General features: G+C 38.7%; 1 protein-coding gene across 2 annotated transcripts in view; it reads right to left on the reverse strand.

Moving 5' to 3' along the window:
* The window catches only part of LOC116322717 (CDP-diacylglycerol--glycerol-3-phosphate 3-phosphatidyltransferase, mitochondrial), a 46091-nt gene that overhangs the window by 19537 nt on the left and 10488 nt on the right, over positions 1 to 16066 (reverse strand). For both annotated transcript variants that reach the window (XM_031742870.2, XM_039616192.1), the window contains exons 2-5: positions 13962 to 14172; positions 7230 to 7307; positions 979 to 1078; positions 703 to 892 (exon numbers count right to left, since the gene is read on the reverse strand). In XM_031742870.2, coding sequence (XP_031598730.1) covers positions 703 to 892; positions 979 to 1078; positions 7230 to 7307; positions 13962 to 14172 — 579 coding nt within the window. The remainder of the gene's footprint in view (positions 1 to 702; positions 893 to 978; positions 1079 to 7229; positions 7308 to 13961; positions 14173 to 16066) is intronic.

Consider the following 16066-nt stretch of genomic DNA (forward strand, 5'->3'; position numbering starts at 1 on the left):
GTGAGTCAACTCCCAGCAAGTGCTGCATGCTCTCTAGGACTGATTCTGATATTATTATTGACCTCACCAAATGCATGTTAAAACCCCTACTTACGTTTTTTAATTTAGTTTTTACTTACTACGAAAAACTAAACTAAAGGAAAGAAAAATAATAGTAAAAAAATTCCAAAGTATTGCAGCCCTGCATATTAATAGATTAGTTAACATTATACGGCTGTGTTTACAATGATGGAGGACGACACTGGATTTTTTAGAACAAAGGGCATCAGGACCCCTTGCTCTCCCTGTTCCTCCTGCACACTAATGCATTACAGTTGTGAGGGTACCATCAAAGTACTCAATAACTGTAATATTTTCATGCATTTGGCAGAATATGTCTATGCTAAACTCCTTTCCTTACTTTCCCCCTAAGCCAAAGATTAAGGTCAGCGTGCCATTTTGTGTTCTGAAGAGAAATGGACTGGAAACCACAGCAGCACTGTGCCCACTGGCCGTGGAGCAGCTCCCACTGAGCTCCGTTTTCCCCGAATACTGCACGTCAAAACAAGCACTGAAAACATTTTTAAGCTATTCCAGTAAGCACCTGCAGCTTGTGAAAACAGGCAGTTGCCTGGAGGTGGGATGACTTTATTTTAAACTTCACTCTGAATTCAAACAAACACACAGGGAGTGTGGAAAAAGGTCATACTGGCACAAACATACCCACTGATGATGATGCTGTCGTCAAACAGGTAGACTTTGATGTGCTGGACTCCGATGGTCTCGTTGAAGCGCTGGGGGACCAGCAGCCGCAGCAGCCCCCTCAAATCTGGAGTGTGGTACAGCGATACCCTCATCTGAGATGTGAAGCGCTGCAGCAGAGGGAGCAGCATGGTCCTTGAGTTAATCTTTCCTGCACGTGAAACAAGTCACACAAATACAATCAGAATGATAAGCAGGAGTTCTGCACTAACCAACAGCAGGGAAACCGCTAACAACCTCGTGATCCGCGCGTGTAGTCAAGCAATACGGACACTTTCAGGTCTGGAGACTGGCTGTTGTCCTCGGAACGTTGGAGGGCTTCCTCCATACAGTCTACCTTTAAAAAAAAAAAAAAAAGCACACACAAACAAACCACAGTTAAAAGAATTCTGCATCAATTTAGCATTTTATTCCTTCAAGAAAGAGTTTAACATGGGATCGAGGGCTGCACAAGAAAAACAGACTTCCTTAGGGATTGCAATCTGTCAGTTGCATGCGGTAGTTGATCCTGATTACTGTCATTTTTAGTGGTGGTTTACAGTTTCTAATCTTTAGTGAGTGTGCATTTCCCAACACTTGCTACATTTGTCAGGAAAGTTTTGACTACAACAGAAGTGTTGAAAATTAAGAAAAAAACAACACAAAAAGTTGTGGTGTGACCCACACCTTTAGAACAGATGCTGTAAGGCACAGAAAATTGTTCTTGAGTCTTGTTATTGAGTAATGTGTGTTTCAGTAATTCGCTGATGAAGCCTCGGGCTACTACCCTCAAAGTGTGGGATTAGGAGCAATAAGCTCATTTCCATCTAACTCAACATCTACAGAATGTTGCAAGCTTCCCATCTGCCGCTGTATTCACACAAATTACGCGAGTTGTGGGAAAGTCCTCCCTGAGAGGATGTGATGATAATAAACAGGTTCACCACAGTGTGTCTCTTGTCCCATTTCCCTCCCCTCACCCCCAACCATCACAGCAGACGGTCTTGCTGCAGGTTTCTTCCTGTTAAAAGGGAGTTTTTCCTTCCCACTGTTGCCAAGTGCTTGCTCATAGGGGGCTGTCCGATTCTTGGGGTTTACTCTGTATTATTGTAGTGTCTTTACCGTACAATATAAAGCACCTTGAGGTGACCGTTGCTGTGATTTGGCACTATATAAATAAAACTGAATCACATTTTGATTGTAAATGGATTATCTTTGGATTTGAAGCTGTTTGCCAAATGAAATAAGGTGTTTAAGGTGTGCCTTTCTACCCAGATCTCCCATGAGAAAGATTGTAATTTAACCTCCTAGGACCTGGCGTCCACATATGAGGACATCACATTTTAGGTTGTCTAGACCAGCGGTCCCCAACCCCCGGGCCTCGGACCGGTACCGGGCCGCGAGAGTTGAGGCTCAGGTGTGAAATGTATGGTTTTCAGGGTTTTTATCGGTTTTCAGCGTTATTTTGTTATCGTTTTTATCGTTAACTCGGTTTTCCTGGGTCTTTTCACGTGTGTTATGAATAAATCTTCTTTTTTTCGGTACCGGTACCAGTTTTATTTTGTTGTATTTATCCACGACACCTTAAAGGCCGGTCCGTGAAAATGTTGTCGGGCATAAACCGGTCCGTAGCGCAAAAAAGGTTGGGGACCGCTGGTCTAGACCACAATACTAAATTTTGCTCTACAAGGGCGTGATATCCTCTTCTCAGAAACTACATCAGGTAAAAAGGTGTTTTTACATTCATCAGGTCCCAATCAGCCCAAATAGCAAAGAGAAATTAAAAATGCATGCCATGAAAGCGTTTGGGTCTTAGGAGGTTAAGGAAATTTTCCAGTTAAATATATAAAACAGCCATTTTATGCCGTTCTCGAAACATCAGAAAATATTTTAACCTACTGTAAAGTCACAGAAAAAAAAAAATGGCATTCGTTATGTGCCATTTCACATCATTATTTTTTCCCTGGTTCACTACAGGACATGCACTAATCGAGAGTTTGACTTTTATCTAAACAACGTTAAGAAATGAGGGAAGCTTTAATGTGGCTCAAAACAGCGTAACCTCTCATTATCTCTCTCACGCTGTGCAGTATTTGATATGGGAAAAACCAGCTACCACAAAGAAAGGGAAATACAGCCACAATAACGACAGATTATTTACAGAGTGAGGACACTGGAAGGTGAATCTGATCACTTTTGCTGTGCAAAAAAGAAAAAAGAAACCCACACTATGAGCAAGCACTTAGCGAGAGTGGGAAGGAAAAACTCCCTGTTAACAGGAAGAAACCTCCAGCTAGGGCTGTTCGATATATCGATATAACGATATATATTGGATGACGATTTAAAAACATCTATCGTTTCATTTTACGCTATCGTTTGTTTTGTGGTGTCGCAAAATAAACTGTTTACGGCAATATTTTTTCATCGTTCTGACGGTCATTGTAGTGTCTATATTAATTTCTTAAAGTTCTCAATTTCTTAAAGTTCTCTCTTTCTGTTATATTTAATATAACCACACTACAGACGAACAAGCGCCTGTTTTTATGCGTTGTGGTTAGCAACAAGGACGGTAACAGCATCGCGTGTCCGCTTGTTTATGTTCCACATAAACCTTTCACAATAAAGCTCAAGATCCTGTTGAGTTTTTTCAAAATAAACTGAATCACATCAAAGAGCAGATTATTTACAGATGAGAAGTAAAAAAGATCCGCCAGGTGTTAAAAAAATAACCCTTAGACTAAAACGTTAGAACAGGCTTTTCCCCGCAGCACACCGTGTAATAAATACTCACAAAGAAAACGGCGGCCGTTACAATTTATGTCTAAAAATGTATAATTTCATGCATCGGTTAAAACACTCGACTCCAGCTACATGACACGCAGCTGGAAACACTTCCCGCAAGACAGCTGCCCGAGATTCACAGATTTTACAGAAAATGTTACATTTTTGTGATTTATATCGTTATCGGACGATAGAATTCTTATATCGGGATATGAGATTTTGGTCATATCGCACAGCCCTACCTCCAGCACAACCAAGCTCAGAGAGGGGCGGACATCTGGCATGACAGGTTAGAGTGAGTGTAAGAAAACTGCACAGAAAAGAGTTTAATCATTCATAATGATTAAAATTTATTTCTCTATATTTTTTCTAGGATAACGGGAAATGTGCAAAATGAAAATGAAACATTCAAACATACATGGAAGCATATAAGCCAAAAATAAATGAATAAATAAATAAATAAATAAATAAATAAAGGTTTGTACAATATTTGGTATGACCACCTTTATTCTTCAAAACAATCTGAACTCTATTAGTCAAGCTTTCCTTTAATTTCTTTAAGTATTCTTCTGGAATAGTTTTCTAGTCTTCTTGAAGGGCATTCAAAACTCTTATTTTTTCCCCTCCCCGTGTTCTCATGCTTTTTTTAATGTCAATTCTAGTGAAAGTTCCAAGATGGAGACACAATATAAGGAAACGGGTTAATGACAATTGATTAATTCTCCGTATTTATCAAACATCAGCTCCGTTTTATTGTTCGTTTACTGAGCGTGGGAAAAAATGACTCACCCCTGCACACAAAGAGGAAACGGCTGCTCGACAGAGGACGCCACTGGTGGCGAGCAAAGTCTTTTTTGTGGCCTGCTTGGTATTTGGATCCCTACTGATATGAAACAAGCGCTGTTTTACTTCTGCTAAATTGTGCATCTGGTGCCCAAATACATTCACAATGCGTCACCCCGCAGTGTCTGTTTACATGCCAGTAAAACATTTCGCCTTTCCAGTAGAGAGCTCTTTAGGGACCACCAACACTTCCAGCTCTGGAAGTTCCTTGAGGCGTAAATCTGACAATGAGTGGGAGCTCTGAGGAAAAAACGGTTTATTTCTGTGAAGCTGAGTACCAGCATTTTGTTATCATTCTCTGCAAGACTGCCTCAAACTCCTGATACTATTAAATGTAGATTTTTTTAAAAACGGAGTCGTCTATTGTGGTAAATCTTAAGCAGACACACTTAGCCCATGCCTGCAGACACACACCATGGAGGAGATGTTGCTCCTTTTATGCTTTTCAAGTTAAGCTTAAGTTTTGTGCATGTTTTGCAACACGGCCTGACAGATAAAGGAGGAGCAGCAGAAAGATACGTTTTCTGGGGAGACGTCTGGAGGGGGGGGGGGGGGGGGGTCCTATGAGGAAATTAAAAACCTGGAAGCTTTACTGCATTTAATAACACCTGGAAAAATGTTATCTTTATGATTTGAAAACTTTTCAGAGTTAAAGGCCCTCAAAGTTCCTTAAGCTTTGTGCAAAAAATGTGCATTTTTAACATCGACTTCTTTCACAGAGGAAATCATGCCCAGGAAATAAAATAAAAAAGGAGTTTTTATATGTTAAAAGTTGAGTTGACCAACCAGCTATCCCTCATAGTGATACACAGTGACCCAAAATCCACTTTTTGAAGTTTTCTCTTGTGAAATATCAGAAAACATAAATCATTCAGGGTAATAAAGCTTGCTTCTGTTGCTCTACTTCACAGACTAGACTTCACCACTAGATGTGATTTTCTGCAGTAAAACTGTACTAATTCATATTCTATGTGATCTGGGGGGATACTGGGCTAATTTTACTAGTAGGTTAAAGCTACTTGAGCACAACCAAACCACTGGGAAAAAGTTCTCTGTAGTGATGAATCATGTTTCTCCATGTGGGAGTTTCGGCAGCTTGGCCAACGGTACTTGTCTGACTGCTTTGTGCACAATGTAACGTTTGGTGGCGCGGGAATCATACTGAAGACCGGCACAGCGGCTGTTAGCATTGTCGGCTCACTGTAAGAGGGTTCTGGATTCTAACCTGCCTGTGTGGCACTATGTTCTTTTCTTGTGTGTGTGTGGTTGTCGTCTGCCTAAGACGTACCCCGTTTTTTCTATGACAGCTGGGATCGGCTCCAGCGCCCAGCATGCAATGATAGATAAGCCGTCAGGAAGATGAACACTTGACAGCCATGTACTCAAAACTACAAACCATATCTAATTAGTTTTTATTGTAACCTTGTACAGGTACAGATTCTCTCTCTCTCTCTCTCTCTCTCTCTCCCTCTCCACCTCCACCTGAATGACTGTGTTCTACCTCATTATTATTATTATCATTCTTTCTTTTTGACACCGCAGGGACTGCAGTTAATTTAGTTGTACTTGTTCCAGTGACAATAAAGATATTCTGATTCTGATTCCATCCAACTGATTTTAAAAATGTTGCCAAAAAAAATAAACTCACACAAAAGCCAAAATTATAGAATTATTTGCCCGGTAGCATTGTTGCAATGTTCTTTAGCTCTCTTGTAGATATCTAAATAATATCATTATAATTTTTTTTTTACCCTTAATCAAATATGTGACATTATGACCACATTTATTATAGTTTTTATTTCATTTTTAATGTTTTTCCTTTTCAGCTCCTTTAGTTTCCAGGGTTTATTTTTTATTTCTGGAAAAGGTTTCGTTCATTTTTCATTTTTTGAACTGGGACCCTGTATTATTTATATCCATGTTTACTAGTTTGCTATCCTTTTGTCCAATGCTTGACCCTTTAATGCCTCCTATAAACCAAAGGAATCACGGGAAAGCTTATCTGCAAGTGCAAATGCATGAAACAAAATACTCTAGCCTAAAATCTACAACTATAAGCACGCTGCATAACTTTTGCATATAGCACGTTCAAGATAAACATGCCTTGCCCTCAATTATCAGATTGTTCCCATTGGCTGCATCACAACCTAAGTAAATATGCTCTCCAGGCGTGACCGAACACCATCTAGTCTGTGCTGAGCCTGGGATCAGAGTTGCGTTGGTGTATCCAGGCTTTACGTTGAAACTGCACCTGATATTTGCATTCCTTTGTCTAAACCAAAGAACAGACTCACATTTTTGCACTGCATGCACTTCAGTTCATCGAGTCCAATTTCAAGCAAACCCAGGCTTGAAAATAAAAACGTATTGACTCACATTTCTAGTAATCCATCATCCTGTGAGGTTACAGAGTTTGGCAGCACTCACAGCTGATCCCAATGCTTTTAACTGTAATTAAGCATGCTGGCTTGTCTGTGCCTTTTTGCTGTATTCCACCCTCTCCACTGCTGCTTATACCAGTTTGAAAAAACATGAAAAAACAGCTGAATATGAGCATCATTCCAGACTGTGGTTTGCTTTGGGTTAATGTTGTTATGCTAGGCTTCTCAAGCATGAAGCACAGCAGGCTGTCACATGCCAATGCTGGTCTCCTTATACCCATAAACCCTTGCATTTTGGGGTCATTCCTTGTATTTGGTCTGGAGTACATTTTCATTCTGAACAAACCACGCAGTGGGCGTCCTGGAAGAGAAGTCTGACTCATACTTTCTGGCATCTCTGGCCAGTAATGGTATTGTTCTCACCTGCCCAGAACTAAATTCTCTAGTGTTGTGAAAACATTGAGACACACACGCACATGCTTGCGTAAATGCCACTTTTCTCACCAGCTCCTGCTCCAGCTGACCGGTTCCCAGATAGAGGGAGGCCATCACCACCCGCCTCTGTGCAGTCTTGATGCGAGCCTACGGTAAAAGGAGAAAAAAAAAACATTACAAATAAGGAATCCCAACAGTGAATGTGAGTGTAAGTCTATGTGGGCGGGAGCTGATACTAGGAAATGATAACCTATTCACAGGAGTTACATTTCCCGTAGCCACATGCAGGCACCTGGCCTGGGGCACAAGGAAAGAAAGCAGTTGTAGTGCAATCATGGGACCGACAAATAAGGAAAGGAAACAGTGTTTATGTTTATAAAAAAAAAAAAAAAAAAATCTCCCAACTGTCAGTAATTTTAAAAAAAAGAAAAAAGAAAAAAAAAAAGAAAATATAAGGAATTTCATGCTTTACATTTTAGTGACATTATGAAATCATTTATAGTGCTGATGGACTGGTACTTATAAAGCACCTTTCTACTCTAACTGAGAGCACTCAAAGTGTGTGTATTTAAAAAAAATATATATATTGTGTATACATATACATACATACATACATACATACATACATACATTATATACATACATGTATGTATGTGTGTATACACACGTGTCAGTAATTGTATGTATGTATATATATATACACACATACACAATTGTGTATATATGTATATATGTGCACGTGCAACATACATACATACATACACACACACGTATATGTATATATATATATGAGGGGCCGTACAAGCCAAAATTCATTCTTTCACTCTCACACACATATATTTTTCTTTCACATACATATACTTTCACTCTTATAGTTTTATTTTAATTTTTATATTTAGATATTTTTATTCTCACGTTTACACATATTTAACACACACATTGCAATATTGTGCTCTCTTATACATGTATTTTAATGTACATATTTACAAATTTTCACTCTAACATACATGCATTTTCATTTATGCATTCCTACATTTTGCTCTCATTTACATGCATTCAATCTCACAAATAATATATGTATGTAAGAAGAGAATGCATACATGTCAGAAGAAACTATATGTATGCAAGAGAATAATGTATGTGAATGAAAGAGTATAGTGGAAACGGAAGGAGTTTAATGGAAACGGAAGGCTGGGTGTCTGTACCGCTGTGATTGGCTGAGAAGCACGCGTGGGTCACTTTCAAGTGTCTGACAGCATGGAGGGGGGAGAAGAAACTCGAGTTCTTCATCAAGCTATCGGGGTGTTAAGAAATATTTTATCAACTCCTGAAACGGTCACATCGTTGTCCTCGTCACTTGATCGAGATGGGACGGGCTCAACTTTTTTTTTACGTGCGCTCAGAATAGTGGCACAAAAATATATCTATATCTATATATATCTATATCTCTATCTATATAGATAGATAGATAGATAGATAGATAGATAGAGAGAGAGAGAGAGAGAGAGAGAGAGAGAGAGAGAGAGAGAGAGAGAGATACATACATACACACACACACACACACACACACACACACACACACACACACACATATATATACACACACACACATATATATATACATTTCTTTGCTTTTTGAGCACAGAATTTAGCCCAATACACCTCATTCATCCTGGTACCTCTATCAGCAGCCACATCATCAATAAATATTAGTGACCTGGTTCTACTGGAAGTCACTGGAAACATGACTATGGCAAAGTATGAATACCTTTTTCTTTCGTACTTTTCTCTTCTCATCTTTCTACTATAAGTTTATCTGGGCCTCATCTGTCCAAAGGATGTCTTTCCCAGAACAGGGCAGGCTCCTTCTGATGATTTCTGGTAAAGCCTAATCTGGGCTTCCTGTTCTTGAATGCAATCAGTGGTGCGCATCTTTTTTGTAAACCCTTTGTATTTACAATCACAAAACATCTCTTGATTGTGGACCTTGATGGTGGAATGCCACCTCCACAACTTGACTGACTTGAGAAGATGTTGTGAGGGAAAAATTACTTTAATTTCTAAACAATAAAAAAAAACCCTTGAAGGAAAGCCTACGCTTGAATCTCATCTTGACTGTCTCTTTTAAAATCAGCTGTGGTGGTGTACGGAGGTAAAAACTACAAAAACTGTATCATTGTTCAAAAACCAAAGGATCCATCTGTGTATAAACTACCTGTTCATCACTAAATGGCAGACTCACACACTTAGTGAGTACCTGCTGAACACAGTGAGCCACTAGACAGCTACAGGATCAACATTTCCCTCCTCAGAGGCCGTTAGAGACCAAAACCAGTGAGAATATCAGGATTCTAAACATCAGCTGTCCAAAAAAACAACCCAAAATGGAAATGGAGTAGCATTTATACAGCAGTCTTCTAGTCTTACTGACCACTCAGAGCACTTTAACTTAACCATGCATTCACACAATGCTATACTCCTTATCCTTTACCACCATTTTTCTAGCTCCAAGCACCAAATAACCTAATATGCATCTCTCTGCACTGAAGGAGAAAGCCAGAAAACCTGTGAGAACCCAAGAAGGCACTCGGAGAACATACAAACTCCACACAGACTCCTACCTGCCGTGAGGCGACAGGGCTAACTGGGCTGCACCACCACGCTGACTGAAATGAGTAATTATGCTGCTCTATAACTCCTGGTTAAAGTAAATAAATCATATCACATAAGATAAGGAGTCACAAATCATTTATGCTTTCCCTGAGTGGGAATAACTTTTTTAGGGCATTCAAAGAACTAAAAAAAAAAAAAATTCTCATCCAAGTTATCATCTAGTTAGATTCCCATATAAAAGGGTTATGAGAAGATTTTTTTAAAAACAGAGATAAATGCTTAGTGTGATTTTCTCAAACCCAGAGTGATACCCTAAAATTCAAATGAATCATTTTAATTTTTGTAAAACACAAAAAATTTTCATTTATTTGGTTTTGCTTAAAAAAAAATTTTTAATGTCAGATTTTAAAACAGTTATGATTTTTTTTTAAAGGTAGACTAAACTGTAATTAAAAACAAAATTCCTTTTACTGTCTGTGGAGATTATTAATAACACCCAGGGAAGAAATACAATGATGTTTTACAATTTGTGGGAAGTGTCCCTTTAAAGCACGCACATCTTAGTGAATAACAAAAAAAAATCCTTAGATATTTATGCACCTTAATGCAGCAAGATCTTCTTGCTTGTTTAAATACCAGTTAGACAACCACAAAAGTTCCTCTTTCTTTTGGCTTCTCATGCCACAAACGTTGCGACTTGATCATTCAACTACAAGTGATGAAAACAGTCTCCTGACCGTAAGTGACGAAACCGGAAAGAGTAGATTTTGTGCCAGAGGCGATCTAAAAATACTTTCAGGTGAAACCTTCCCAGCAATGAGGAAAAGTCAACATAACTGTAAATCACACCCATTCAACACATTCCGGTAACATCCTTTTAACATCAATAGTTTTTTCTTATGCAAATATGACACGCTTGACCATTAAAAGGCTTTATCTTTCACACACCGTTTTTAAACCTTCTATTATACATTTATATTTATAGAAGCACTATGATTGCATCTGAGCTCCAAGTGGTAATAAAATGAAACAGAAATTCTTCCAATTTCTTGCATATAACAGATCTCTTATTGTTCAAGTTTAACTGTGGATTTGCATAAGGGAGGATCCTGCCTCAAAGTCACATGGGTGGCGTGTAACTTGGAAGAAAATCATGTGTCTTTGTTCTTTGAAGCTTTAAATGCCCCCTTGTTCTAAGAAATATGAAAGGACTTCAATGTGGTGGCGTAGTTATTTCATTATTATTATTTTTTTAAACATATTTTTTAGTAGTTGAGCTTTATTTTGTTGTGCTCACTGTGACTCTGCACACAGTGTTTCGGTTTTGGTTTATCTATTTACTACACTGACCATGTAAAAGTCAGACTTTCTTTCAGGATTATCTTATCAGAAATACAGAAATTTCAGCATTTTAAAAGGTGTTTCAGTTATTTTATTTCATTATTTAAGAGACTGATGCATTTAAATTTATCATTCTTCATCCACCATCGGATAAATAATAGTCTGTAAAAGTTAAAAATCTGCAACTATTATCAAAATCATTGCACATTTTCTCCAAAGCAGTTCCCCCGCTAAACTGTCTCAAATAAGAGCAAAGTAAACTATACTTACTGGGATGTTACCAAATACTATATAGTACAGACTGTAGCCACTGTGATGTCACCCATCGATTTGTAAAATCCTGTTTTGAAACTACAACTTCACCATTATGGTTGTCACCGAGTTTGTTTTTACAAGATGGAACTGAGCATCTGGAACACGAGTACCAAGTTATCAGTTAACGTGCAAGAACCGCCACCAATGCTGTTTGCTTAAGCAAACGGGATCCATAAACTGAATAGTTACACATAACAAATACATAAAGCTGATAATCAGTGCTAAGTAACAAGTACAAAAACAGAATCTGACTCACTAAAACTGAAGTACAGACTTTGAAAGTGCTGTTAGTAAACTTCTCTGCGCAGTAATCTATATTACTATCTTCGATTATGTTAAAATGCTTCAAAAAGGCACCAACACCACAAACGCAGTGGACAGTTCCTAATTAAGCTGACAATTCCCTCGCAATACAATCTTTAATCTTAACAAAATGTAAAGTGACAACAAGTTATTTAAAATAAAGTAATCAAGTGTTTATGGATGGGTAAATTAGTTATAAAAGATACCAGGTTGTAAACCGTTTGTTTTAGTTACAGCTGTAGTCGGGATATTCTAAGATGAGAATTGGTGGGGATCGGTTTGCTTTTGGAAACCAATCCCAGAAACTGCCTTTTGGCACTTCTATGTTAGCTTCATTTTTCAGCCCCAAAGCCTGCAAATGTGGATTTTTTGTGTGAAATATACTTCCTGGACGAGTCTCAACTTCCCAGAAGGAAACAAAGTCTGGGCACAGAGCCTGCTTACAGCCGGAAATAAAAAACTCAACTCACATATCTCGTCTTTCTCACACTATAACTGTATGGCACCATTTTCTCCAGCATGTAATCCTTCGTTTAACACTGAAAAAACAATATGGTTCAGTATACAGTGGTCCCTCGTTTATCGCGTGAGTTACATTCTAAAAATAAATAGGTGAAATCCGCGAAGTAGCCAACTTTATTTTTTACAATTAATATAGATGTTTTAGGGCTGTAAAACCTCTCACTACACACTTTATACACTTTTCTCAGACAGGCATGAACATTTTCACACTTTTCTCTCTTGTTTAGACGCACTCAAAGTTTAAACCTTCGTAGAAAAGTAAGTCCAGTATTATGGAATGAAACCAGAGGCACCCGCACCCGTTTGGCGAAGCAGCGAGGCCGCGAAAGGTGAACCGCGTTATAGAGAGGGACCACTGTGTATCCTAATTATTGTGGTCATCCCTGGCTGCATACCTAAATGGATTCTGGTCTAGCAAGAGCAAAGACCAGTCTTCAACACGGATATATGAAACTCCAGATTCAACAGATTACTTGTTTTTGGATCTGGGGCTGACATTATTTTTTAATGTCAGCACCCTTTGTTGGTAATATAGTTAATGTTAACTTTAGATTTAATTACACCAAAGCTTTTTAAAGGCTGAGGCTGGATAACAAAATGGGGAAAAAGTTCAGATCAATTCAAAAATCAATTCCAAACAGGCCGAGTGTACGGTCATTTGTCTTTTAACAAAAATGGTTATTTTGTTGGTATGATCAAGGACAGCATACGTACAAAAACATATATAAATTCATTTTTTTTTAAAACAAAAAAAACCATGTAATTTTGTACATTTTAAATTACACAAAAATCTCTTCTTGTTCGCTTTTCTTTTTGGATGGTTTCGCCCTTAATAAGAACCCTGAGGCGAGTGAGTTCCATTTTATAACTCATCCATCTGGAGTTAGGGGAAAACAGGGGCAGCTGTAGCTGATCAGCATCAGCAAGGCCTCATCTAGTACGTCAACCTTTCTGATGTTAATATATTTGATGCCTTTTCTGCAGGTTACATGAGTAATACAAAACCTAAATCTGAAGTGCATCTCCCATCTTATTTTTTTATTACTAAAAATTCCTTGAAATGTAGCAGTTTTACAGTTTTAGAAACTGTAACATATTTGGGGGCTCGTCCAGGATTCAGACCTCTTTTACCCAAATAAGAAAAAAAAAAACAAAACTGTAACCTGTTACACACGGCAGCAGAAGGAAAGATGTCAACATCTACATTTAAAACTACAGAAACTAAAAGAACCCATTTGCAGAGGGTTAAAACCAGAATAAAAAATGAACAATGTGAGGTGTTTTGAACTGAAACTTAAACCACATTATGGGAACACGTGAATCTGATAAACTTCTTAAGACTGTAATTAACATGTTTTTATTTTAGTGTTTAAAAAGTACCTTGTTTTTCCAGATTGTTTTTACCAGAAAAATTATGTCTGAATGCCAGTTTCCTCCTCAAGTTATCGTCAGCATCAACTAAAACATGTTTGAACAATTAATCATTGTCACCTGCAATGTGGACACTGCAGCAGAGTACACAGAGAAGAGTCTGCTGTGATAATAATGCTCCCTTAGTTACCTTGTGGAATTTCATAGTGATATATGTATGAAAAGTCAACACACGTGTCTGTCTATCCAGTTTCATATTGAACAGACTACAGCTTTGTTCTCATTTTTAAAATAAATCATTTGTAGTCGAACCACCTAACATGCTCTGAGACAGACCTTCATTGCCTGGTAGAATTGGTCAGGTGACGTCAGAATGTGGACGTGGGAGCCTGGCACCTGGAAGGCTGGTACATGCTCTGCCATCCATCGGAAGTGGCTGCAAAGACCTTCTGTTCGCTGGGCTCCGGCTGAGCCAGTGGGCCTGGAGACGCGATGAGGGGCTGGGTCGGTTTCAGCCAGAAGAGGGGCAAGAAGGAGCACGGAGGACCTGCAGGAAACATGGAAAGTCGAGCAGGAAACTCATTTTATGTTGATAATGATCTAATTAAAGCAACTAGAAAATAGTCGGATCAATTTTCTTTGAACCCCAGAGGGGCGGGTTAAAACTGAAAAATTAAAAAAGGCATAAAAATCAAGTTATCAAAGAACAGACACTCCATAACAGCTTGGAGCTCTTGTATGATTTCAATTAGTGCCTCGATCAGCTGGCAGTTCAAAACAATCCATATAACTCGAACAATAACTTATCAATAATTAATAACTAATCTCCCATTTACACTCCACCATATTCCATTACATTTATGTATTACAGGTGATCATCAATAGCAGAATCCCTCGAGCAAAGACTTGTAATTAGGCGGCTGCATTTGCTGTAATGTTATTTACCACAACTAAATAGATGACGTTCTGAGTGCTGTAGTGACGTAGGGAACCTAAATCACACACAATGTTTGTAATGTTTGGGGCGACCGTGGCTCAGGGGGTTGGGAAGGGCACCTATAACCGGAAGGTCGCCGGTTCGATCCCCGGCCTCTCTGTCCTGGTCGTTGTGTCCTTGGGCAAGACACTTTACCCTACCGCCTACTGGTGTTGGCCAGAGGGGCCGATGGCGCGATATGGCAGCCTCGCTTCTGTCAGTCTGCCCCAGGGCAGCTGTGGCTACAACTGTAGCTTGCCTCCACCAGTGTGTGAATGTGAGAGTGAATGAATAATGTCATTGTAAAGCGCTTTGGGTGCCTTGAAAAGCGCTATATAAATCCAATGCATTATTATTATTAAAGAAATTTTAAAAAGAACAGTTTTCCACATCCAAGGATTTATCATTTCCTCTTGATGATAATCTGTAACAAACCTACTGAATATTATTTGGCTGACGACTCATACGATCATTTTGTTTTTCATAGAAGTATATTAAACATAACATTTTATCTATGATAAAATTTCACATCCCTTTCAAAGAATTATGTTAACGACCTGACAGCCATTTTACAGATAGACAGCGATTATTTGATTATTACATAACATACAGATTTATAATTAATATAATCCATCCAAGAAGAGACGCCAAGTCTTTCCTCTCCAGCTCTTCTGCAAGGACACCAAAGTTTCCAACCCAGCCAAGAGATGTAATCCCTCAGCATGTCTGCTCCAAGGCCGCCTCCTGGTAGGACATAACTGAAACACCTCACCTCACCACCTAGTTCAATTCAATTCAATTCAATTCAATTCAATTTTATTTATATGGCACCAAATCACAACAACAGTTGCCTCAAGGGGCTTTATATTGTAAGGTAGACCCTACAATAATACATACAGAGGAAAAACCCAACAATCATATGGCCCCCTATGAGCAAGCACTTTGGCAACAGTGGGAAGGAAAAACTCCCTTTTAACAGGAAGAAACCTCCGGGGCGGCCATCAGTTGGGGTGAGAGACACCTAGGCATCCTAGTCAGATGCTGAGGCCAATCAGCTTCTCATGCTTGGAGATGGGGTAGGTGAGCTACTCACCATTTCTCTTAGAGAGATCTCTTTAGTTCACTACCCAGAGCTTGTGACCTTAACTGAGGTTAGGAAAGGATCAACCAGTAAAGCAAAATTAATATTTACTCTTAATATATCTGTGTTTTAATAAGTACTTAATTGAATACTATTCACTTTGGTTGTACAAAATTTTAGAAACACCTTCGCCACTGTGAATATAAATTCTGCTTGCCAAAATTAGGAAGTTATATTTCAAAATGAATTAAAGATTAGTTGTTCTTCTGTTAAGTGGCTGACGCAACAATCTCATCCAGCAGCTTCTCTGAAACGTTCAATCATTTATTAAACTCTTCCTCTGAAGTTGGACCTTATGGTGACTTTGTTATGTAAGCTGCTGCT

Source organism: Oreochromis aureus, linkage group 8, assembly GCF_013358895.1.
Source record: "Oreochromis aureus strain Israel breed Guangdong linkage group 8, ZZ_aureus, whole genome shotgun sequence".
Taxonomy (NCBI): Eukaryota; Metazoa; Chordata; class Actinopteri; order Cichliformes; family Cichlidae; genus Oreochromis; species Oreochromis aureus.